The sequence below is a fragment of the Puma concolor genome, chromosome E4, assembly GCF_028749965.1.
Source record: "Puma concolor isolate L17-30 chromosome E4, mPumCon1.1.hap2, whole genome shotgun sequence".
Lineage (NCBI taxonomy): Eukaryota > Metazoa > Chordata > Mammalia > Carnivora > Felidae > Puma > Puma concolor.
The window spans coordinates 21,884,032-21,909,873 of record NC_141683.1 but is presented as its reverse complement, the minus strand read 5'-3'; the positions used below and the strand labels follow the sequence as shown (position 1 = coordinate 21,909,873).

Sequence of the window (25,842 nt, the reverse complement as noted above, 5' to 3'; positions counted from 1 at the left end):
AGTAAAAAAAAAAAAAAAAAAAAGAAAGAAAATGGGCAAGAGATAAGCAGACATTTTGACATTTCACCAAAGAGAATATACAGACAGCAAATTAGTACCCGAAGATATGTTCAACAATATTCTAATTAAAACCATGAAGATACATCACTACACACCTATTAAAACAGCTAAACTCTTAAAAAAAAAATAATGACAATATAGAATGCAGGCAAGGATGTGGAGACACTGGGTCTCTCATACACAGGTAGTAAGAATGTAGAATGGTACCATCATTCTAGAAAATAGTTTGACAGTTTCTTTAAAAAACTAAAATATACTTACCACACAACCCAACAACCATATTCTTGGGCACTTATCCCAAAGAAAGAAAACACACGAAAATGTGTACATGAGTGTTCACAGAAAATTTATTTATCATAGCCAAACGATGGAAACAACCTAACGCCCTTCAACTGGTGAATGGTTAACCAAATAGTGGTACATCTGTATCATTGAACGCTACTCAGAAATAAAAAGGAACAACTACTGACACATGCAAATGTTGGATGGATCTCAAGGGAATTATGCTAAGTGAAAAAAGCCAATCTCAAGGGCTACATGTTGTATAATTCCATTTATAGAATATAGTAGTTCTCCCTTACCTGCATGGGATACAGTCCAAGACCCCCGTTAGATGCCTGAAACCAGGAATACCGAACCCTACATATATAGTTTTTCCCTATACATGCATACCTATGATCAAGTTTATTTATAAATTAGGCACAGTAAAAGATTAACAACTAAAGTAGGTACCTATTATTTAGTTAGTATAATAATAAAATAGGACAATTATAACAACAGACTGTAATAAAAGTTATGTGAATGTAGTCTTTCAAACTATCCTATTGCAGTGTACTCACCCTTCCTTTCTTGTGATGATGGGAGATGACAAAATGTCTACATGATGAGATGAAGTGAAGTGAATGACACAGGCACTGTGACATAGCGTTAGGCTACTATTGACCTCTTGACAACAGGTCAGAAAGAGGATCATCTCCCTCCAGACAGCTGTTGACCATGGGTAACTGAAACCTGCAGAAAGTGAAACCACAGATAAGAAGGGTCTACTGTATTCTCAAAATGACAAAATTATAGAGCTGGAGAGCAGATTAGTTGATTGCCAGGCGTAGGAACCGGGTGGTGGTGAAGGGAGGAGTGTGGGCGTGGCTATAAAAGTGTAGCACAAAAGATCTTTGTGCTGATGGAACAGTTTTGCATATTGACTTTGGTGGTGGTTACACAAATCTACTTGTGATAAAATTGCATAGAACATACACACACATTCACAAATGAGGGCATGTGAAACTGATGAAATGTAAGTAAGATTTGTAGACTGTATTAATATCCTGGCTTTAATATTGTACTATAGTTATATAAGATGATGTCATTGGGAGAAATTGGGAGAGGGACACCTGGAACCTCTCTGTAGTAGTTTTGTAACTTTCCATGAATCTATAATTATTTCAAAATGAAAAGTTAAAAAAAAATAACATGACCTCTGAGCCAGTGATGCCACTTTTAGGAATTTACCCAAGACACACTCAAACACATGTACAAATAAATATGTACATGGATGTTTACTGCAACATTGTTTATAATGGTATAATGAGAACTGTACTCAACCCAGATGTCCCTTCATAGTGCTGGCATAGCCATAGTGTGAAATAGCATGTAGCCGGTTCAAAGGAAACATATTCACTATATGATGTTTACTTGGTGAACAAAGCAAGATACAGAAGAATGCCAAATATGTTAAAAAAAAAAAAAGGGAAGAGAGACTGAGAGATGTGGTTATTTATTCATCTATTTATGTACAAAATAGCTCTGGAAGGTTCCCAGGAATCTGGACACAGTAATCACCTCCTTTTGTATTTTTCTTTGTAACATGTGAATAAATTAATATTTATTGATCTAAAGTTTCCCATGTCCATCAGCATGGTTTCAATCAGGTCAGCCACCAAAACTCTACCAAATCATTCTCTCATTTCCACACAATTACTTCATCACAGTATTGTTTTTCTCATTTGCTATTTTGAGACTTCAAATATTTATGTAAACCATAATTCTAACACATGTTCTCCCTGATTCAACACAACTTTTAGGAAGTAGTTATCCCCCACTCTCAAAGTAATCTCTCTTGAGCAGCATACCCCATGTATCAGTCAGAATCCAATCAGGAGATAGGAACCACCACATCAGTAATTTTGATACAGAAAATTTAGAGACTGTTAATAAAAGGTGGTGTAAAAAGATTCTAATGGATATAGAAATAAGAGAAGCAGAAAGAAACTACTCCCTCTATAGTGGTGGGAGAATAAAAAAGAAAGTAAGAACTTGTAAGAGCCACCCCACCCCTACTCCAGTGAGATTCAGAACTCATTGGAGAGGGCCTAGCTCACACAGGAACATAGACTTTGAAAGAAACATGCTGGAGGGGATGGTGGTGTTGGCCTAGTTGGAGCACCTCACCAAGTGGTGGGGTCCATGGAGACTATGGGTGGGCCACAGCTGGGTCTTCCAGCAGAGTAACTTTCAGGAAGATGTAGGCTGCAGATGACCCATGAAGGCTGTTGAATGGGTGCCCCCGACCTTCTGCATGCTAATCTGCTGGCAGCCAAGTTGAATACAGTCCACCAGAATCATTAAAAGACACTCTTTCCCCTGTTATGACCTTACATTGTTCCTCCAGTGACAGCCTAACATTCAGCCTGTACAGGAGAAACCTGTACAGGGCCCAGTTCCAGCCATTACAAAGCAGGGCAAAGAAGGGTGGATTTGGAGCTGAGATAGTAAACTTGATAACTGGTCAACCCTAAAATCTTAAAACATGACTAATTACAGTGCACTGGTACTATAAATACACATAAGAAAAATGTGAATACTTACTCCTTACTAGATACTGGTATAACTTTGCCTAGTCTTTCATACAGATTTCTATTATTGTGTTTCATTCCTTTTGAGACAATCTCTGTAATAATCCTTGCATAGGTAGATTTCTTTAAGGTTTTAAAGTGAGTTGTAGCATCATATATATGAGAAATGAAGATCTGGTTGTCCATTCCTAATCAGTACATAGATGACTGATGTAAACACATCTCTGTTCAATTGGTTTTAAGAACATAAACTTTGTTCTGATTTTTTTCTCATATGGGATAATACTAACAATGGCAAATCCCTCATGCTGCTCGTAATGAGAAGAAATCACAAAAACACAAATGTTATTTTATAAGTAGAGATGTGAATTTCACAGGTGTGAATTTGTCTTGAAAGGTAAGAACCCATTTTCCAGGCAGAGAAAGGGACATTTACTAAGGCATGGAGCTGTGAAAATGGATGGCATGTTGAAAGACTGCAAGGCAGTATATCTGGACCTAAATTTTTGGGAGGGAAGCATTTGATGAGGTTGAAAATATAATCTGGCTTCAGGTTTTCAGTTATTGACTCTCAAAATAGTACATCCATGAATCACTTGAGAATCTTGTTATATATGTGGATTCTCTGTCTCTATCCCACAAAAATCCATTCAGTAAATTTGAAACAAAGGTCAAGGAATTCGCATTTGAACAGTCACACAATTCACCCTCACTGGAATGCTAACATTCCTGATCCACACACAACACTGTTTGACAAATGCTGTATGAAACATTTTTACTTCATGCTATTGGTCTGCAAAGTAGGGCAAACACATTCCAGGGTGCATGCAAGATGATTCAGTTGGGTGCAGGAAGAAGACAATAAATATATATTTGCATTTAAGTTAAGCTTTATTAATAGTTAATATATGAATTGACACAGATGCCTTCACTTTATCTGTACACAGTACAAGGTGAACTGAGGGAAGAAAAAGACCTGACAATGAAGTTCCCATTCCCTCATCCAGCATAATGAAACAGACAACACTTTATAGATACTTTACAGAATGGAAAAGTGGCATAAAGAGATCTCTGAGGAGGGAGGGAAGAAACAAAACAAAACAAAAACACAAAGATAACAGTAATAATGGAACCAAGTGGGAACAAGAAAATGAGAGTTGACCTTCCTCTTAAACCTAAGTTAGCTCTTTGCTAAATAACAAGGTTAGAAATTACTATGAAGTCAGATGATCAGAAGTCTGTGAATGAACAAGTAATTACTGTTGGAAAAAAATTGTGCTATGGAAAGAACATTTTAAAAATGGTTATTGGAGATATTTATTTTGTGCTTTTGCATTGAAAACATAAATATACCTATCAAAATGTTCATACCTTCACAATTTCACAATTTGCAAATAATTTCCTGACCTATTTAAAAATCTCCAAAACCTTAAAACAAGTTTGTTTTTTTCCCCCTAAATATTCCAAAGTGCTTTAAGTGGGTTTTAGAAAGCTATTTGTCAAAAATATAGAACTTCTGATTAGTTGCAAGAACAAGTGTTGGTCATCTTCCATGAAATCATTTTTCTCATCAGGGATGAGAAATTTAGGGTGCTCACTCTTTACTCCCTGCTCAGCTCAGCCCCCACATCTTTGCTGAAATAGCTTAATATCTGTAGTTACTGATGTGAGATTTTCCAGGTAGTATGTCTTTCCCACTTGAGGAACTCTTACTTACCACTTAACATTTCAAATTCCCACTCTATCACAGAACACAGATCTTTAATTCGTCATTTGTTTGAAGTTCTTAAAAGTTCTAATGTCCCTGTTCCTCAACCGAGGTTACTTGGGAGATATACTCTTTGGATCCTTGCATATCCTCAAGATAAATGGTCTCACTTGGGAAACATTTATTTGTAGTCATTCTTTAAAGCCTGGAGATGTGTTTTTCTTTTTTTGTTCCTTTATGAAGTCCTCTCTTTACCCTGAAATTAAAGAATTTGAATTATCTCTTCCTGCATGTCTAATGAGCATCTCAAACTCAACATTCCTCAAAACTCCAGTTTCCCTTAGCTAATACCATCCCCAAATATGACCTTTACATAACCTTTCTTATCAGAGTAAGCAGAAAACTACATCCTTCCAGTTATTTAGGCAAAAACCCAAAACAAAAAAAAACCTTTTTGTTGGCTCTATTATCACACATCACACCCAATCCATCTACTTGCAAAATATTTCCAGAATCTGACCATTTGTCACTCCTCCCCAGTAACCACACTGGCCCAAGCCCTAATCATTTATCTAAATTACTGTAATATCCAATGATCTGATCTCCCAGCCTCTGCCTTTACTACCACATAGTCTATTCTCTAAGAGCATTATGCCTCTTAAAACCTAAGGTCACAATGAGGTCACTCTTCTTCTGCTCAAAAACTCTCCAATGCTTCCCCTATGTACCAATGAATAAAAGCTAAGAGCTTTACAGTAGCCTACAAAGTCCTACATAATCTTGTTTCCAGCTCCCACTCTGCACTCATCTCTTAACTGTTCTTGCTGCCTCATCTCTGCCCAAGTGGCCTCCTTGCCAGTCTCTGAGTTGCAGATATGATACTACCTTAGGATTTTTTAAAAAAAATTTAATGTTTATTTATTTTTGAGCGCGCGAGAGTGTGAGCTCAAGGCGGGAGGGGCAGAGACAGAGGAAAACACAGAATGGGAAGCAGACTCCAGGATCTGAGCTGTCAGCACAGAGCCCGATGCAGGCTCAAACTCAGGAACCACGAGATCATGACCTGAGCTAAGTCGGACACTTAACCAACTGAGCCACCCAGGTGGACTCACGATTTTAGGACTTTTAAACTTCTTGTTCCTTATTTTCGCCGCAGATATTTACGAGGTTGGCTCCCTCACTTCCTTCAAATTGCTGTTCAAACACCACCTTGCCTCCAACCACCCAATAAAACACTGTATCTTGCCTCTGCCTTATCCCAGCACTGTCTAGTCACTCTACTTCACTTTTTTCTCTATCACTTATTCACATCTGACACATTCATTTTATTATCTACCTCTTCCTATTCAATGAAGGCATGGCTCAAAATTGTTTACCCTGACTTCCAGTGACTAAAATAGTAGTATCATTGACATGAAGTAGACCATAAATATTTGAATGAAATGTCTGCCTAAGTGTCCTCCCCCTTCCCTCCATGTTACAGGGAGCCTCCAGAATGAGAGCTCTTTCAAACCAGGGAAATTTTCCTCTAGTATCTATGAACTGTTTTCCTAAGTCTGTTTCCTTTCTTTCTTCCTTACGGTTCTTTACTTATTCACATTAAATATCCAAACTTTTCTTCAAGGTGTTTTCATTTTTATTACAATCTGCAGGTCTTTGGGCCTTGTGTTTCTAGAGGTAACTACTACTGCACATATTCCATCCAGGCCTCTAATTTGGTCCTCAGGAGTGGCCATTTCCCTCTTTTTCTACTACATTTAATGCATTGGGTTTTTGTTGTTTTAATTTACAGAAAGTTTATTTCACACTGATTGAACTTCCTCATGTGCTTTCTCAAAATTAAAGCTGTTATCCATCTCCACCAGCAATTCTTTTTCACCACCACCCACTTCTGAATGTCCTATTTTTCTGTAGACTTCTTTACTATTTTCCTTTGTCTACTCATTTGCCCTTTTGCACAAGTCAAACTGTGGGACAGTACGAGTGGCAATAAACCTGTGAGCAATACAAGCAAGCCAGTTATCTCTACTTCTGTGGGCTAAGGATATATTAACCAGAAAGATGCCAGTACCCATACAAACAGGAACTGAGAGCCTACCATGCAGCAGCTCAGCAGGTACTCTGAAGGTAGTCTTCCTAGTACCACACCTGTGATACATCTGAGCCCACAGATCTTTGGGAGGCACTCACTCCGTAGAACCCTGTTTAAGATGTAAGGTGCAACCCAGTTTAAATGTGGGTGGAAAGGTATAAGTAGAGGGTGACAGGATGAAGACACAAGCTAGAGGGAAAACTGTAACAGAGCAATACTCATGACAGCGGGGAAGGCTGTAGGAGAACATATGAATAGACAAGTCCTTGATGGGTGACAGGACATTTAAATCACTGTAATAGGAGGAATGAAAGAAAGGATGCTTATTATATGCATACAAGTTTGTGAGATAAAGTACTAAGAAGTCCATGGCTTCTGTTTCCTCCACCAAAAATAGGTAAGGTCACTTCTGGGTGAAGACAGTGAAGTCAAGTGGGATCATAGCTCGATCATACTTAACAGCTAAAGAATTGATAGGGGACTGAGAAAAAAGGAAAAGCCATAAAGCCATCAGCCACCAAACAAGAAAATATATACCACTTCATGTTAACAAGGAAACCAAAGAAAGAAAGAGATTCAGGTAAGATTTAGATTAGGCTCAGAATAACATCTAGCCCACCCCAGTATAGGGGGGAAAAAGCTTGCAACATTTTAAGAATTCTCATCCAAAATCTAGAACAAAACAAACTGAGGAAATAAGATGTCCACAGAAAAGTCAATGAAAAACCCTTTCCAATTTCCCACATTTCCAAGTATTCCTTTTTTCCAGCACCCTGAACCCACTATGGGAACCATTCAAGGTGTTCTCCCTTAGTAGTAAGATGCACATACAACTAGGAGAGACCTCAGTTTGGGCTCATTATGAAACCTCAGAACAGAGCAGTGCTCAGGTCTTCCAACAAAGACTTTTTCCCACTTCCAGTTATTATTGGGCTACAGAAGAGGCAAAGAATACAAGAACTAGCCTGATGTGGGAGCAAATTGGAGAAAACGAGACTCAGAGAAGGTAGAAAGGCTATTATTGTCAAAAAGGAGGATTTACACTTAGTATAGTAAAAGCCCTCATAACCTGTCCTAATGGAACAAGTACAGAATTTTATTTAAAAAAGCACGTTAGAGGGGGGCATTGAAATGATGATCCATACCTTTAAAAAAAATCTAAAAATATCTAAATGTACTTTCACTCATCTCTTGATAACAAAGCCAAAGATTTTTGTTTTGAGCATGGATCCTTTAAAGTTCATGCTATCTAGTTAGAATTTTCCTGTTGCTATCAAGCTGAGTCACTAGCCTGTGGCTATCTTCCCTGCCACCTTTATTTCTTGTAGTTCTCAGTTATTTCAACATTCACATGAGTAATCATGGCCTCAGATCTTTGACTCCCCACCTCAAAGAGCCCTTCTTCTATCTCAGTCACTTCCAAGGTTTTGACTTTTCCTCATCAATATCAGATCACATCTGAAATCCTGATTTCACACACCCAATCTTCTCACCTTCTTGTCTTTTAGGCTCACTTTTAGCTTCATTTCACTGAAGGTTTCAGTTAGTGGGTCAGCACCACTTTCATACAATCCACCACTTCCTCTCCATCATTTATCTCTTGAAGAGCTTAGATTCCATGTTCTGGTACTATAATCACCACCTTGGTGAATATCTTCACCTCCCTGGTCTGTTTCTACTTCTATCAAAAGTTAAAAATCTATTTGCTTTTTCTACACCTGGAATCAAGTACCTAAATGCTGCTGGAAAAAAAAAAAAAATCACACCACAGTTTGCCTCGTTTCATTTAAATTTATGACCAATCCCCCAAAAGATACATCACTGCCCAATTCTTACTATGTATTTCTTTCCCCATGGAGTTGTGAGTTCCCATATAATTTCTTCTTTCTCCTCAAATTCCTACATCAACTTGCTTTAATCTACATTAACACCCTCACTTTATTTCATCATCAGTAACCCTTACACTTCTTTTGTACTCAGTGGTGCATTATGAAATAAAAACATGTAAATAAAAATACAAATACTTTAAAACTGCTTTACAGTCAAAATGACCATAAACATTAGTTATGTCATGACTGAATATGCCATGAGCAAGCCCATTTGATCTTCCCCAACCATTACATACACCAACTTGATAAAATTTCAAACTATTCCATTTTAAAGAAAAACACATCATTATTTAACAATTTTAAAAAGAGAAATTGATGCCATTACCATATTTACATTTTTAACATGTTAAACTCCATGAAGGCAAGTTCTGTGAGTATACATTATCATATTTTATCAGTCAATGCTGTATAACCCAATGTGTTTCCATTTGGATTTTTTTTGGCAAATCAATCACAGCGCAATAAAATATTCAAATGTGATTAACTAAACCTCTGATGTCTTCGGTCTTATGTGGCCTGAGCCCTATTTACATTAGTCATGTAATATAAATCAATATTCTCTAGATGACGGTGAATTATAAACTACAGTTCTATGATAAAGTATCTACAAATAATTATGACAGACTCAACACCATAGCCTTCTCTAGAGCTGTTTTTTTAATGTTTTTTTTTATGGTCACTGAAGGAAATTAAGAGGATGTTTTCCAACTCACCATAAACACTGATCATTAATTAAAAATAAATGGAAACTGTTTTAGAAAATGAGAAGAAAAAAAGCTTATTTGGCAATGTGCTCTTATATACTAGCACCTTTGAGCCTTAAAAAATCCAACAGCATTTACAACTCCTGCTGTATCTATTTTAGTTATGTGAATGCTCATCTGCCTAAAAGCAGATGATCAAATGAACAGAAGAGCAGGATAAAATACATATTTAGTAGGCACTTATGAACTGAATGGAAATTAAGTTTGAATAGGGCCCATTAAACACTTCATTAAAGGAATTTTGTTGCAAAAGAGTTAAACATTATTACTGGCACCACCAATAATACCATGATGTTGTTAATGATTTGATTATATGCGGAGTGCAGTTTGTTTTCAAACTACAAAATGTTAAAATCAGGGTGCCCAAACTGCTGAAAGATAATAGAATTAAGAGTGTATGCTGGTAAATAACATTCTAACAATAAGGACTTGGTAAGTTGGACCATAACCAAACTAAGCTCATTAGAGCATGTAGCTTGTTACTTTTAGGAAGAATTGTGATTCTCTCCATTATTTAACACATTAACAGAAGACTGTAAATGTACTTAACTCTTTAGTTTTCAAAGTGAAAACTTCCATTACGTTTATTTTCAAAACAAATACAATGCCTGAAAAATCTCCTAAATCCCTTTTTGAAAAGACTGTCATCGTCCATATCCTACAACACAATACAGTTTCTGTATTCTTGGTTGAATGTGTTTTTGGTTGGAAGGATGAAGACTAGGGCAGAAGTGGGGGTGGGAATATACCCAAAACTTATTTACAAGTTGAAACTTAAAAATCCACTGAAATGGAGTAAGAATGAGTAGAACATTTAATCAGGTCACAGGGCCGAAATTTAAGTTCCACTGAAGAACCCACTTTGCATGAGAAATATACAAAGTGGGGGGTAAAATTTATAGTGCCTATATCATGTAAATGAACTACATTATATATAAAGCACTATATAACCAAACTTGGAGGTTAAGTAGCTTTTAGCAAACTTAAACTGGATAGAAATGGAATTCAGTAGCAAACAAAACTCTCAGAGAGATACATCACCCACCTAAATTTGACATAGCATCACTTCACTTTTTGAATTTTGGCAATAAAATTAATCTCCTTAGCTTTACTCATTTAAATGGCATACATTTATATATAACTCTCAAGATCACTCTAATAAACACTACCTAAAATAATACATATAAGCCCCAAAAGATGAATGACCTGAAAGTATTATTGCATATTATGCATTTACTAAATATAATTTTTATACACCTATTATACATTTCCAATTTTTCCTTGGTTATCATTCCAACATATACAGATAGAAACCATGCTGGCATCACTATACAGCCAAATGTGGCAATGGATAGGCCAGAACATACAGGACATGACATTTCAAAATTCCTAATCCAGTTCTTAAGTCAAATTCAGTGATTTTTACTTTTTTATTTCTAAAGTTAATTTACTATGGTTAGGGTAACCAGTTGACTATCAAATCCAAGTGAATAAAAATTCAGTCAAGTAATATTTAAGGCTCATGTAATCAAATTTATTTTTCATGTTTTAATTTTGGTCAGCTTTTATAATATTTATAAAATACACTGTTGGTCTCAAAAAGTTTTATAAACTAATTAGTTCAACAACTAAGACTCAGATAATTGTTATCTGACAAAGTGGCATTTTATTTCTGGCCACATAATGTGTATCCTATCATCATTTTCTACTGTTAATACCAATAAAATGGAATTGTTATATAGTAAGAAATATGGAAACTAAATACTCCCTCCCCACCCTCCAAAAAAGAACAATGTATCACTTTAACTTTGTTAGGAGTCACAAAAATTTTTATTTTGGAAAAATGTTTCCTTCAATGTTTGATAATGAATTTTATTTAAATGAATAATTTACTTTTCTGTGCAGACCAATTAAAAAGTATGCCTCTTTCCTTTCATAAGCAAACTAATTCTGCATGGCAGATAAGAAATTAATCCTTTACTTTCTTCTACCTTAAAAATTATTATGAAATTTTCCTCATTATGAACTAGTTATTTCTGTATGGATTGTTATCATGCTGCTGTTAAAAAAAAAAATAAGGATAAGGACACATGGGAAACAAATCATAAACTATAATACTAGTTTATAATGCAATATATTAAACATTGTTTAAATATTAAACAGCAAAATACTCCTATATTAAATAAATAAGACTTGAATTTGTTATGTGGAACTACAGGCCAATACCATCAATAAGGGGGTCAGTCTAGTGCAAAGGGTGGCCACCAAGAGGAAAAGTAAAAGCAGGAAAGAAAGAACGAAAGAAGGAAAGCAGGGAGAAGGAAAGAAGGGAGAGAAGGAGGGAGGGCAGAACGGAGAGAAGGAAGGATGGAAGGGAGGGAGGGAGGGAAGGCGGGAGATGAGGAAATACGACATTTAATACTGGCATTGTTTTCAACAACAAATTAAATCAGTGATTCTCAATCCTTTCTGAACATGAAATTACCTAAACAACTTTTTAAAGATACTGATGATCAGGTCTCAGCACAAATTAAATCAGAATCAGGAATCAGGCAATAAATATTTAAAAGGTCCCCCAAGTGATTCTAATGTGCAGTCAAGGTTGAACAATTAACTGACTGAAACCTACAAGTTTCTTAATGTTACCTGACTCAGAAAAGTGTCCTATGAATAAAGAAATGGAAGTTTTCTTTTACCAATGGGACAAGCAAGGGTGTCTCCAGTTAACAGTAACTTATGGTAAGTCAAGGTCATTAATGTATACCTCATTTCCATTAAACATCTATGTGTACCTCTTCATTCCCTGTATTTCTGTATTTTCAAACTCCAAGACCTAGTCAAAGTACTTTTTGTAATAAATCAGTCACACTGAAAAGTTCATTAATTCATGCATATAAATATTTACTGAATGCCTATTATGTGCAAGGCACAGTGATAGGTGCTGCTGTAGGACTTGGGAGTCATGAGATAACGAATAATGACTGGCTGAAAAAAAATTGTTTTGGAATTAATGACTATTACATTAATTACATGGACCTAAATGAGGGACTGAACTGCTGAAAAAAGAAAAAGAAAATTAAGTACATACTAAGGGTTTGATTTTAAAATACATACAGCATAGCATATTTGTACTTTTCCTAATGTTCCTTTACAGTATTTCCAGAAGCCTTTGAATATACATAAGGCAAATTCAAGATAGAAAAATAAACCCTGTTTAAAGTAGATGTTCCCAATTTTAACCACACTCTGTATCAAGTAAATTTCATATATGACATAAGTATAAATACTAAAAATTTTTATAGAAAGGTAGTTCTCGTCCACTTGTAGTAGTCTTAACAAGTAATCTTACATTAAAATAGTACAGATTCTAGTCTTTGACGATTTCATCATGGAGAAAGTTTATACAATACATTAATTCATTTTGAAAACAGTTTATATGATGAGAAAGTCTAAAGTGAACAAATTTGAGTTCTTTTGTTTTCAAGAAGAGAGGTGCACAGAAAGGAAGGGGGTAGAATCTGTTCAAACCTTATAAATATCCTATAATCTAATAATTTAAAATGCTGACTGCTTTTCTTAAGAACATAGTGAATTCCACATGAATAAATACTTTTTTCTATCCACTATTGGTATGGACTTTTGTGATTACTTTAAAAATAAATAAGTGCTTCTCATTCTTATGATAGCATTAAATTTCAAAATGAAGCTAGGTAATGTCAGCATAACATAAGAAGGAGCTAAATGTTTACTAAAAAAATGTTCATCTAAGAGAGATCACTGGGGAAAAAAATGGAGAAAAAAAATGACACAAGATGAACAATCAGCAACAATCCTAATGGCGAAAACTCTTTAGGGGAGTAGAGGCTCCAGTTGCTTTTAAGTAATAAAAGGTGAAATCAAGACTCAAGGAAAATGCTCATTCATTGTACCTTGGATGCAACACTCTAGAGAAGTAGTAAAATATTTTACTAAGTTAAAATATAGGTTTTATATTTTATACGATATTGAATACGCACATAAAAATACCAGTGTTTTTATCTTGTTTCTGTTCAGACACTTAATTAAGCAAATGTGTTCTTTGGTGTCTGGGAGAGTTATCAATATTTAGGGATAATGGAAGATAAGAACTCCAAGATCAACATGCCTAGAAACAGAAGACTCAAAACCTATACCATACATACAAAGTAAGATTCAAAGGTGAACTTATGAAAAAGATAAGAAAGTTAAAGTTACATTGTAGTAGGACTAATACATTTCTTTCCCCCAAACATACTCTGGCTCCCAAAACAAAAAGTACTACAGCCTATCATGTTTTTAATCTGTCTTCTGAGATTTTTCAAGTGGAAAGATAGCACAGATAGAAATATATCATTCTAAGTTTTAAAATCACCAAAGTCAGTGAGAAAGAAGAATGTACATTCATTCAATGTATTCATTGAGAGTAAAGAAGTCTTGAAAAGGCCGAACAGTTCAACCAAAGCTGAAGAATTGTTCTTGATTTTTCATTATTCTTTTTTAAATAAAGAATAAGTATAGGTATAGTATACATACAGGTTGACATTCTGATTCATTCAAAATAGTCACATCCCTTTGCTAGTTTTGGAAGTTCCAGAGACTAAAATTTGATACCATTCATAGCATACTATTTTCAATAAAAGGAATTATAGAGCAATGAAAAATCAGAAGATGGCTTAGAGAGCCTTATAACCTCTAAATATACACACATTTATAACCTGCATTTATTTTCTAAAGAAACAAATTTTAAGTAATGCTAATTTAACCAATGGAGAAAAAACTTCTATCAAAATATACAATTTCCGTTACAGACTAGAAGGCTAATATTAAAAAAATAGTTGTAAGCCAAAAAGTTTGCTTATATGGATGACAAGCATCATCCCTTTGAAGCATAAAGCATCAAATAAGGTCATATAAAAGATGGATCTGTGACCTTCTTCATTTGTAAGTTCTTGATAAATTCATAAAGCTTGAGTCTCAGTCTTTAGGTCAAGGTATATCCATGCTTCTTAATCCAGATCTCCAGAAAAAGGGAAACCAAGTAAAATTCAGAATCTCAAATGGGATTTATGCTTTACCATGTACCTGGAAAATAATATTATAATAGGTTATAATGATTATAGGAATTTTAGAATTTTCAGAAATGTAAAAATAAGTTGACTTTTTTTTTTAAACTTAAAATTCAAAAGTGAACAGGATGCTTTGTTTTCTAAAAAACTGGAAGCCTGATACTATACTTTGGGAATACAGAATAAGAACTTCTGAAGCCAGAAGAAACACTCCTCTTATTAAATTCTATAATCAGAGCTTCTGGCTAGAATAATAAATGTTTTTTTTTAATATATTATCAATTATAATCACTGGGTTACCTCAGTAACCTCTGACTTTAGAAAACCCTTAATATTCAGCAAGAGACTTACACCAAGAAAGTGACAGATTTTAAAGAGCACCACGAGAATAAATTCAGTGGTACTGTGATCATAAGGCTGTTCTTAAATTTTCCAATTACAAAACTGATGTTACTGTAAAAGGACTTTAAGAATTCTGTTTATAACAGTAATTAAAATAAATTCAAAACCTGAATTCCTTTCACAGGCTACCCTTAACTCAAATCCAGTCAGAGACCTTTTGATGCTGGCAAAAAAACAAAACAAACAAACAAACAAACAACAAAAAACCCTGCAGGGAATCATATAAATCCAAGCCCCTGGGATAGATAGAACACAAGGTTCAAAAAGGTCACACAGTTCATTACAGACAGATCATAAAATCAGGACTAAAATCTAGGTCTTCTGACTCAGAGTTTACTGTTCTTTCTAACAAGCTTATAAGCCCTTTCTCCATCTATTTCTAAAATCAGTACAACAAAGATATTTATTAATATCTACTAGAGACCAGCATCATACAATGTTCAAAAAAGGAAACTGGGGGATATGTATACAATTTTAAAGAGCTTAAAATCTAACTGAGGAGAAAGGAAAATTACTATAATAAAGCAGAAGTAAATGAATTTTAGGATCAGAATTACCTATCCAATGTTTCCCAGAACCGTAAGAAAACTGGTCTATCCAAATGACGTTTGTGATAGCTGAGTTCTAATACTGTTACATCCCATTTCTGAACGTTTGGATCTAGACGAACTTCATCATATTTGAGATGGAAGGCTTTAACTGTATGGGGGGAAATAATATTTTTAATTCAAACTGCGATCAAAATTATAAAAATATTTTATAAAAGAATAAAAACACCCCAATATAGACATTAAGAAAAAAAAAAACTTTTTTCAAAAGAAAACAAAAACTTAAAAAAAAAAACAATCTTTCTTCAACCAGATGAAGCTACATTATAACCAAAGAGACTTTTGAAATAGATTCTACTAAGTACTGTGGTATCCTCAAAAACATTCAACAAATACCTACCAAGGACTGGGTCACTGGGACTGAAATGAGGAATAATGCATATTATGAGGCTAATAAAATGCATACGGTCTTGTGAAGGATAATAATAAGAAAAAAACTATTCAAATACAGTATGATAAAGTTAGGAGTGTACCACAGAAACATAAAAGAGTATCTTACCCAGACCATGGAGTTCAGAAAGTCTTGCGTAGGTAATGATATCTAACGTAAGACCTAAAGGCTGAGTAAGAATTAAGCAAACACAGAAAATGACTTTTGTTTAGCATGAACATGCTCAAAGAGAAAACAGTTTCATCTAGGAACTAAAGAAATTTAATGGAACTGCATCATACAAAGTAATGTAAAGAATGAGCAAAAGGTAAGACCCCAGATTCAGAACAATGCTGGCCTTGTAGGCCATATTAAAGAGTTTGGATTTTCATCTAAGAGATATGGAGAATCACTGCAAAGTGTTTAGCAGCGACTATTGATACAATTTAACAATCTAGAGAAGAAAGAGATTTGCTCAACTAGAGAAGAAAGAGATTTGCTCAACTAGGGAGAAGGTACGTGCCTGGCAAGAGAAAGATTCAAGAAATAATTAGGGAGTGAGAACGAATGGGACTTGGTAAGAAATGATGAAAAGGGAAAAAGAAAAATTTGGAAAGTTACCTAGAAGGAGATAATTAAGTGATATAAAAAGCAAGTCTAGCAAAGATCAAGAAGAGGATTTCAGGCATAAGAACAGTGGTAAAGGGCTCTGAAATGAAAGCAAGCTTGGCACACACCCTATAAACAAGAATAACTTCTTCTGTAGACAATGTCCTATACTGTAAAATTTGGCTATGGTAAAAAAAAATCTGAATTTGTTCCAAATGTGATAGTAAACCACTAGAAAGTGATTAAAGCAAGAAGATGAAATTATCTGATTTTCGTTGTTAACAGTTAATTCTAGTGTCGGGTGAATAAAAGACTCTAGCGGGCAAATCCTCCCAGCTGGTGTATCCTACAAAAGGTTAACAAATGGACCATAAAATACTGACTTTGAATCTCTCTCCCTGATCATCCGGTTGAATCTTACTTTTGTATCTGCAATCAGTTTACCATCAGTGAAGCTTCTGTTTTACAGGTACACACGTAAGAGTTAGCTTTTCTTTCCATTAATTTTTTTTTTTTTTTTGTATATAAGATATGATTGTTACCATCATCATCATCTAGTATTAGGGGTCTCTAAAGAGAAAAATGATTGACTTCATTCATTTTTTTGATAGCTACGTTATGGACTGTTTATTCCACATTGCTTGCTAGCCTACTGGCTTTGGATGTTAACAATGAATCGAAGTGTAATTCTTGATGCAAATCCAAAATGAATCATTTGTGCTCACAAACAGAAACACTTAAACATTACTTCTAAACTATTTGCTTTTCCAATTAAAGGTTCCCTCACCAAACACATCATTCATTTTGAGTTTAATTCAATTTAATGAATTAAACTGATTCATTAAAGGGGCTACACATTATAGCTTCAAAAAACCCATTTTCAAAATATTTATATGTGTAAAAATTTTTTAATTTAGAAAATTTTTAAATTAAATGAAGTCAACAGTTTCAATACTTCCTATTTTCCTTACTACATGTTTCCCTTTTCTAATTTTCTCAGTATGATTTGTTTTAAATCATTCTCTCTCTCTCTCTTTTTTTTTTTTTTTTTTTTTTGAGAGAGAGAGAGAAGGAGAGAGAAGGGAGGCACAGAACCTGATGCAGGGCTCGATCTCACGAACTGTGAGATCATGACCTGAGCTAGAGATGAAGAGTTGGACAGTTAACTGACCAAGCCACCCAAGCGCCCCTACCTTAAATCATTCTTAAAAATATATTTTTAAAAATGATTTATCTAAATCTATAAAAGCATACAGTACTCCACTCCCTACTTTCAATAGATTTAGTTTATACAGTATTTATTCCACCAGAATAGATAACTTTTAAAATTAATGGTGAAACATTAGAGTCTAAAAAGTCTAAGTCACAAATAAGAAAGCATAAGGCTTCTCTCATTATACAAAAATTTTATTGGCATGAAGCTGTGAAGGCAAGCAAACTTACACCAAGACATTATACAAAACATCTTTCTGATTCAGAAAAAGGCTTTTAGTTTACAAATCTCAGCAAAAAATAGAACAAATGAAGTTCTTTTATAAGAAAGCCAGTCTTCTAACTGGTAGCACAATGAGTACTGAAGCAAAGTATTTCACACAATTCAGAATTGTTCATTTTTTACAAACTGCATGAATCTTGTCAACATTACTTTACAGGAACAAAGAAACAAAAGAAATAGACAAAATGCTCTTGAATAATATTTAGTAGGTACAAAGATGGCACATCAGATGACAAAGGGGCAACATAATCTAGAAGATTAATGAAAACTTCTTCTCAATGATAACCAGCAAAAATTTGAAGAAATCATCATTTAAAAATCTTGATCAACAAATACATGTAGCTACCTCAAACATAAAAATATTTTTAAAAAGCTATATGCAGTTGTAAGCTCAAACTTCTTGTAACGTTTAAAAGATTTTATTTGCCCATTTTATACAATACTTAATATCTTCTGAAAAATTTTGGATTTTACTATTATGCAATATGAAGAAAAATAGTACAAGCTTTTACCATGGCCCATATAGATGCTCCTGTTAAAACCCTCAGTTTTCCGCTATGCTATATAGATGTTACCATTTTCTAAGTGTGTTATGGGGCAAAGGGTGAAAACCTAGAAAAGGCAAGAATAAAAACAAGGAGATCAACTAAAAGCTAAGAGATAATAATACTCCTAAGTTTCTAGCTTAGGCAAATTACTAAAGAAAACTAAATGAGGAAAAGAAACAGTTTGGGAATGAGGGAGAGAACAAGACGATTCCATATGAACAAGCGGAGTCTGACATACCAACAGGACCTCACAGAGGAGTTATCTGGTAATTACTGAGATATACAGGCCCAGAATATAAGCTAGAAACCTTAGAATAAGGGGAGGGATATAGATGATAATTGAAAGCTATCAGATCTCCTTGAGAGAGTATCTATACTTAAAGGAAAAGAGAAACAAAATATTAACAGGTAGTTGAAAGCCAGAGGGAAAGTAGCTAGAGTCTGAAAAAAAGAGTAATAAGCCTTGGAAAAGAAGGTTTTAAGTCTGATAAGGAGGTCAAAGGAATCTAATATCTGGGTCACTGGTAAGTTTGGTGAGAACAGTTTAGTGGAGAACAAGAAAGCTGAACAGAGGACTGAGAACTGAATAGAAAATGAGTTAGTAGAGACATTTCTTTCAAAATTTCATAAAAGGAAAAAGAAAAGGAGCTTTGAAGTCAGGAGAAAGGGTTTTATTTTATCAGGAGAAAGGGTTTTATTTTAAGAGGGAAGAGGCAAGAGTACTTTCATTTTCTTTTTATTTGAGAGAGAGAGAGAGAGAGAGAGCGAGCACGCGCACACACACTCACACGGGTGGGGGTGGGGGAGAAAGAGAATATATTCCAAGCAGGTTCCACGTGCAGTGTGGAGCCTAACATAGGGCTTGATTCCACAACCCTGGGATCATGACCTGACCCAAAATCAAGAGTCGGATTTACTTTCACTGTAAATACTGACAGAAAGGATTCAGTAAAGAAGGAAGATTAAAAAGAGAATAATTCATGGAAGAAAATCGTAACTTTGTTAAAAAAAAAAAAGACTCAAGTTATCTAAATTTCAGAAGACTACCAATATGAACGAAACTACTACAACATCATTATATTCTAAATGAAATTTAGACAGCATTTACAAAGGCATAATCATTCTTTTTATTGAAACACTATTCAACAGGCAAGCAAGTAGGTAAAATATTCGTGTTCATGGATACTTTACTTTCATTAAAATCCCCATTCTCTATCTTTAACTTTCTATTTATCAACTCTGTAGCTTCAAAAATAACATAAAAAGCTATCATAATATTAGTAATATTAGAATAATTAATTAAAATGAATGAAGGCAGAACAGAATAAATGAGTAAAGCTTTCAAGCTTGGGTAGTTTCTATCTTGGAAGAATGGTGATACCACTAACAAAAACTGAGGCTGCTTTAAAAGAGGCTGGATTTTACAGTAGCACACTCTACGTTCATAATAACTGAAGCTGTTACTTCTAATAAACATACTTGTTTCATTAGAATGATTTTTTAAAAACAATTTTACTGTGGTTACTAACTTAATTGGGTACTTGAATTAAATAATAATTGGAGTATCTCTACCAGCAAAAAAAATAGACCAGATTAATCTACATTTGGTATATACTGATATATTAATATACCAAAAGATAGAAGCCACATGAAATCCATTAATTTAACAGGTATCTATTGAATGCTTCTTTTATGCCACGCCCTCTTCTGTGCTGACAATACAAGAGCAAACAAGGCAGAAAAGGCTCCTCCCATTAAGCAACTTGCCATTATAACCAGGAAGACTGAAAATAAAGATATAAAAACAAGATAATACCAAACAGCAGCAAGTACTATCATGAAAATAAAAGGGCTTAATGAGTAACTGGGAGGAGGTAATGGCTTTCCAGGATGGCCAGAGAAGGATTCTCTAAAGGAGAGAATATTTGAATTTAGAGTTGAATGAAAAGAATAAGTCAATCATGCTACAATCATTCAAGACAGTGGAAACAGCTGGTAAAAATCATATGGCACTTCAAATTACAGCTATACACTACTGTTAGCAAAAGTCAACCCATTTTAAAACTAGTCATCAGTTTTAATAAAAATATATGGACGTGCAAAAATATTAATGCTTTTGAAGTTTAAGGCCTAAAGTAATTCTATTTAACTCAGGGGATAATTCACTTTTAGATATGAGTACACAAAAAATAATAATGTCCAAAAAAAAAAAAAAAGTAGTTCACAGGTGCTTAAAAATTAAAATATATTAATAGGAATCCTTTGATACACACATCGTATATGCACAGCCATAGATGGCTTTCTCTTCCATAAAGCAAGAGCATTTCTATATTGGTAAATGTAGGAATATTTAAAGTAAAAGTAAAAATAAAGAGAATCTTACTTTTAGCAAATATGTCAACTGGTGATCCATCAGGCAAAAGCCATGGCCAGCCTTTGAACTGCCATGCAGGACCCTGCACAAAAACTGCTACAACCCGATCCCTATAAATAGAAACGGGGGAGGATTAGAATAGAGAGACAGTATCTCATAGATGAACTTTGGTTACTGTAAATCCTTAAGAAAAGGACTCAATGATTCATGTGATATAGTCTCCTGTCAACACATCTGTGAGGCAAACAAAGTCCATTACCACAACTCTTCATTACGTTACCATTAAAATACATTAATGATTGCTATACGTCTCATGCACTGCACCTGGGTCTTTTAAACATAATTACATACACAATCCTTATATGCAATCTTTTTAACCTTTTAATTTGCCCTTCTCCTAGACTAACAGGCCCACTCTTTCAATGCAATAGGGAACACTGGTGGATGTATTAATTGAAAAAGTTGGTTTTATTTTTTTTTCAACGTTTATTTATTTTTGGGACAGAGAGAGACAGAGCATGAACGGGGGAGGGGCAGAGAGAGAGGGAGACACAGAATCGGAAACAGGCTCCAGGCTCTGAGCCATCAGCCCAGAGCCTGACGCGGGGCTCGAACTCACGGACCGCGAGATCGTGACCTGGCTGAAGTCGGACGCTTAACCGACTGCGCCACCCAGGCGCCCCTGAAAAAGTTGGTTTTAAAAGGAAATCATTTAATTCAAGTAGATCTTAAATATTTTACATTAACTAAAAACATTATAAATAACTCACCAATCATTTTATGAAGCCCCAAGGCCTTATTTTTTGAGTTCTTCTGAGTATTTGGAAAGTAATTTGAGTATAGAAACCATCAGACTTCTTAAAAATTTTTCCAATTGTTTTACAACTGTTTCACTCACCCTAATTTTTTTTTAATTTTTTTATTTTTTTTATTTTTGTAGGAGAAAGAGACAGAGTGTGAGCAGGGGAGGAGCAGAGAGAAAGGGAGACACAGAATCCGAAGCAGGATCCAGGCTCTGAGCTGTCAGCACAGAGCCTGACACGGGGCTCAAACTCACAAACCGTGAGATCATGACCTGAGCCGTAGTCGGATGCTCAACCGACTGAGCCACCCAGGCGCCCAGTCTATAAGCATTTTTCTAAAAACGCAAGTTTTTCTAAAACCTTGTTTTTCTAACTGTTAGACTTTATTTTTCTGAAAAGAACAAATCTTTTTCTAGGCCCTCGTATTTCATTAGTTCACAAAATATTTAATTAAATTGAGAAATTATAATAAGTGTAACAGTCATAAACAGCTTATGCTAGAACTAAAGAGGTGGAAACAAAACCCTAATAAACAGTAACAGTTAACATTAATAAGACTTATTATGAACATTCACTATGTGCCAGTGCTGTTCTAAGCACCTTACACAGTACCTATGTTAATACACTGAATCTTCCAAAAAATCCAATGAGGTGAGTGCTATTATTACCCTATTTTACAGATGAGGAAACAGAAGGGCATGGACAGTCCATTTGCAGAAGAGAAATGAAAGGAAGAAGAGGAGGAGTGAGAAGAAGAAAGGGAGGGAATGGCTGATCCCGTGCCCCGGTTATGCTACTGTTCCTGGGTGAGGACTGATAAATCATGAGAACAGCCATTTTAGTAGTATTATGGAAATCATTTTAACCTTACAACTCCCTGAAATGGTCTTAGGAATGCCCAGAGGTCCAAGATCACATTTTAAATAACCATTGCATTAGATGAAGACTCTACACATCCAACAAAGAATTAAACCAGGGCTACCTTCTATTCAGATAAAAGATCTACAGCAACAATTCAAGTTACTGTGAAAAACCACAGCTTAAAATTCTAACCTGCTCAAAATCTCTAAGGCTAAAATGAAATCTTAAATTAAAAATCTCCTTTCATGGAATACATGTCCCATACTGCCAAATGATCTTTGGTAACAGAGCTCACTATTAAATGACCTCTTAATTTCATGACCTAGCTTTAGCCATACAATAGTTGAAAGCAGAAGGTACCTCCCAAACTAAAGGAAATTTGCTGGAGAGACATCACCTAGATCCTACTGGGCTTCACAGGGTTAGCATGTAAGCAGGATAATATAAATACTACTCTTGGTGAATTCTTGAAAGGATTAACAGAGAAGGAAAGAAGAAAGATAAGGCAAATATACCTAAGTTAAGATACCAATGACTAGGGACCTAGCTAATATATACAAGCATTATTCTGTAGCATGGTGAGATGGCACTTGTACACACTGTATTATCATTTTCTGCAAATGACTGCAAACATGTAATACTAACATGGAATAACTTTCTTACAAGTTTTAAACTTGATAACTGACATTCTCATTTTACTTCATATAATACATTTTTAACATACTTATATTCTCAATGCCCTGACTTCCTAATGTGTGAAGACTGGTAAGCACCTCAAAGGTAAATTTCAGTTAATGCATCAATGTGTTGCATTCTCTTACGTCACACAGAGATGCACTCTCAAGACTGTTTTTACTCTACCTTATATTAATAAAATGTAAGATAATTCATGTATCTGAGCTAATAGACACTGTTAAAAATACCTTAATATTTTATTAAAGAACATTTTATTTTTTTATTTTTATTTTTTTAAATTTTTTTAATTTTTTTTTTATTTTTTTATTTTTTAACGTTTATTTATTTTTGAGACAGGGAGAGACAGCATGAATGGGGGAGGGTCAGAGAGAGAGGGAGACACAGAATTTGAAACAGGCTCCAGGCTCTGAGCTGTCAGCACAGAGCCTGATGCGGGGCTTGAACTCACGGACCGCGAGATCATGACCTGAGCCGAAGTCGGATGCTTAACCGACTGAGCCACCCAGGCGCCCCTTAAAGAACATTTTAATGCAATTAAAGAGCTAAACCAGGGTAGGGTGATCATGTTGTTTTTATTAATAAATTAGTCTTCATAATAAAAGTAACAACTTCTTCACTTATTGTTTCTTACTCCAAAATGTGAATTCTCCAAAACAAAAAACTAAAACAATAGGTTCTCAAAACATTAGTCTATTTGGAAGTTTTGTTCTAAAAGCTGATCCAGAACAAATAAACAGTGTTAAGAATTTTTACTAAATTTTCCAGAAGTCAGTGTTTCTTAGAAGTAAAATAATGTTTAGCTATCCAGAATACAAATTTATTTAGGTATTACTAAAACATGGACATTATTAATGACCAAGTTAGACACTAACAATGTCTTCAGGGATAGTTTCTATCTAGAACTCATGACAAAACTTGATACTTTTTAATTATACAAAAAAATTAATGACTACATAAAATAAAAATAATCTTACCAGTCTTGAGGCATAAGTTTAAGCGGCTGGTCTACTACTCTATAAGGAACTGTGACACTAATTGCAGTGCCCCCTGGTTGCATCTGATCTTTTCTTCTCTGTATTAAAGTTTCATTTTCTCGTTGGCAGCCTTGTTTCTTCTTTTCATCTGATGGGACAAATCTTTGAAAAAACAGAGATGAAAAAAGGTCAAATGATTCAGTGGGACACAAATGGGAAAATAAGTTAGAAATTATTTTTAAAACCTTTTTTCTTTCTTTTTTTTTTTTAAATGAACCTGCTTCTGCATGTACAGATTACAATGTGTAGAGAGTATAATCTTTCTTCCCATGCCAAATAGCACTCAGCTCACTTAGTCCATAAGTTGGCTCACAAAGAGACACACACAATTTATGTTCTTTCATCTAGCACTTAGCATTCTCCAAAGTTACATAAAAGACCATACTAATCCTTGGTTTTTCAAATGCTATTAGAAGGATATCCTATTATAAATCAAAAGGTCACTTGAAATAAGATGATGTGGCTTCTTCCCAGATACATGACTTAGTATATCCAAGAGCTTCACAAAATACCCCTTTTCATGGATTATGACTAAGCAAAATTAGAAAAATGCCATCTAATTTCAGGGTTGCTTTGCAAATTTTTAAGGAGGAAATTAAATAAGTGTATGCTAATTGTCTTAGTAAATACTGCTAGTAATTTAGTAAATTACCAACTCTACCATGTGACTCAATTCTCCACTGTACCATCAACAGATTATCTTCAAATATAACTTAGCAATCTGCAGAGCTGTTGCCACCTCTAGATTGTTGGTGTTCACAAAGCATTTCAAAACAGTCGTTTTTTGTTTTTTTTTTTAGCTGCATACTCCTAATACAGTCTATTAGCATATTTTATTAAAGTCCTTTGAAAATTTTGAATATCACATGCTGGATTCATCATGAGTAAAACTAGTCTCATACTCATGAAGGTCTTTAGTAGATGGTGACTGTGATAAACTAAACTTCATTTCTGAGCTATTTTCATATCCATGTCCAAATCTAATGGAAAAGTTAAGATTTCCATAAATTTAAAAATTTCCTCCAGATAATCATTTTGCTCCCTATGGATTCAGTTTATTTATAAATCAAGCCTACTTAGAAAATGCCAAATATAGGAGCGCCTGGGTGGCTTAGTTGGTGACTTCGGCTCAGTTCATGATCTTGTGGTTCATGAGTTAGGGCCCCACATTGGGCTAACTGCTATCAGTGCAGAGCCCGCTTTTGGATCCTCTATCCCCTTCTCTCTGCTCCTTCCCCACTCGAGTGTGTACTCAAAAATAAACATCTTTAAAAAAACAAAAAAGGAAGTGCCAAATACTAACACTCTGAATCATTAAACATGTTAAAATTAATATACATGCACTGGTTGGAAACAGTTTTAATATAAAGCTACAACAAAATGTATTAAGTGAACAGTAACACACTGTGCTAAGTTACACAATATACATAGTTGTACAAAACACCATCCCTGCCCTCTTGAAGCTTATGCTCCAGATACAAAGAACAAAGTTGTCTCACTGGCAAGTGAAAGATGCTTTATTTCAATCCTCTCTATCCAGATGGGTTTAAATTTTTACATTTTTAAATATAATACTGAATCTATTTTCTAGCT

The 25,842-nt window shown here is 34.6% G+C and overlaps 1 protein-coding gene across 1 annotated transcript in view; it reads right to left on the bottom strand.

Annotated features, from left to right (window-relative positions):
* Positions 1–3,784: 3,784 nt before the first annotated feature.
* CDC73 (cell division cycle 73) overlaps positions 3,785–25,842 on the bottom strand; it is a 137,835-nt gene continuing 115,777 nt past the window's right edge. Inside the window, exons 14-17 of the mRNA XM_025927830.2 lie at positions 24,190–24,351; positions 20,865–20,965; positions 15,409–15,550; positions 3,785–14,465 (exon numbers count right to left, since the gene is read on the bottom strand). Coding sequence (XP_025783615.1) covers positions 14,429–14,465; positions 15,409–15,550; positions 20,865–20,965; positions 24,190–24,351 — 442 coding nt within the window. The 3' untranslated portion in view covers positions 3,785–14,428. The remainder of the gene's footprint in view (positions 14,466–15,408; positions 15,551–20,864; positions 20,966–24,189; positions 24,352–25,842) is intronic.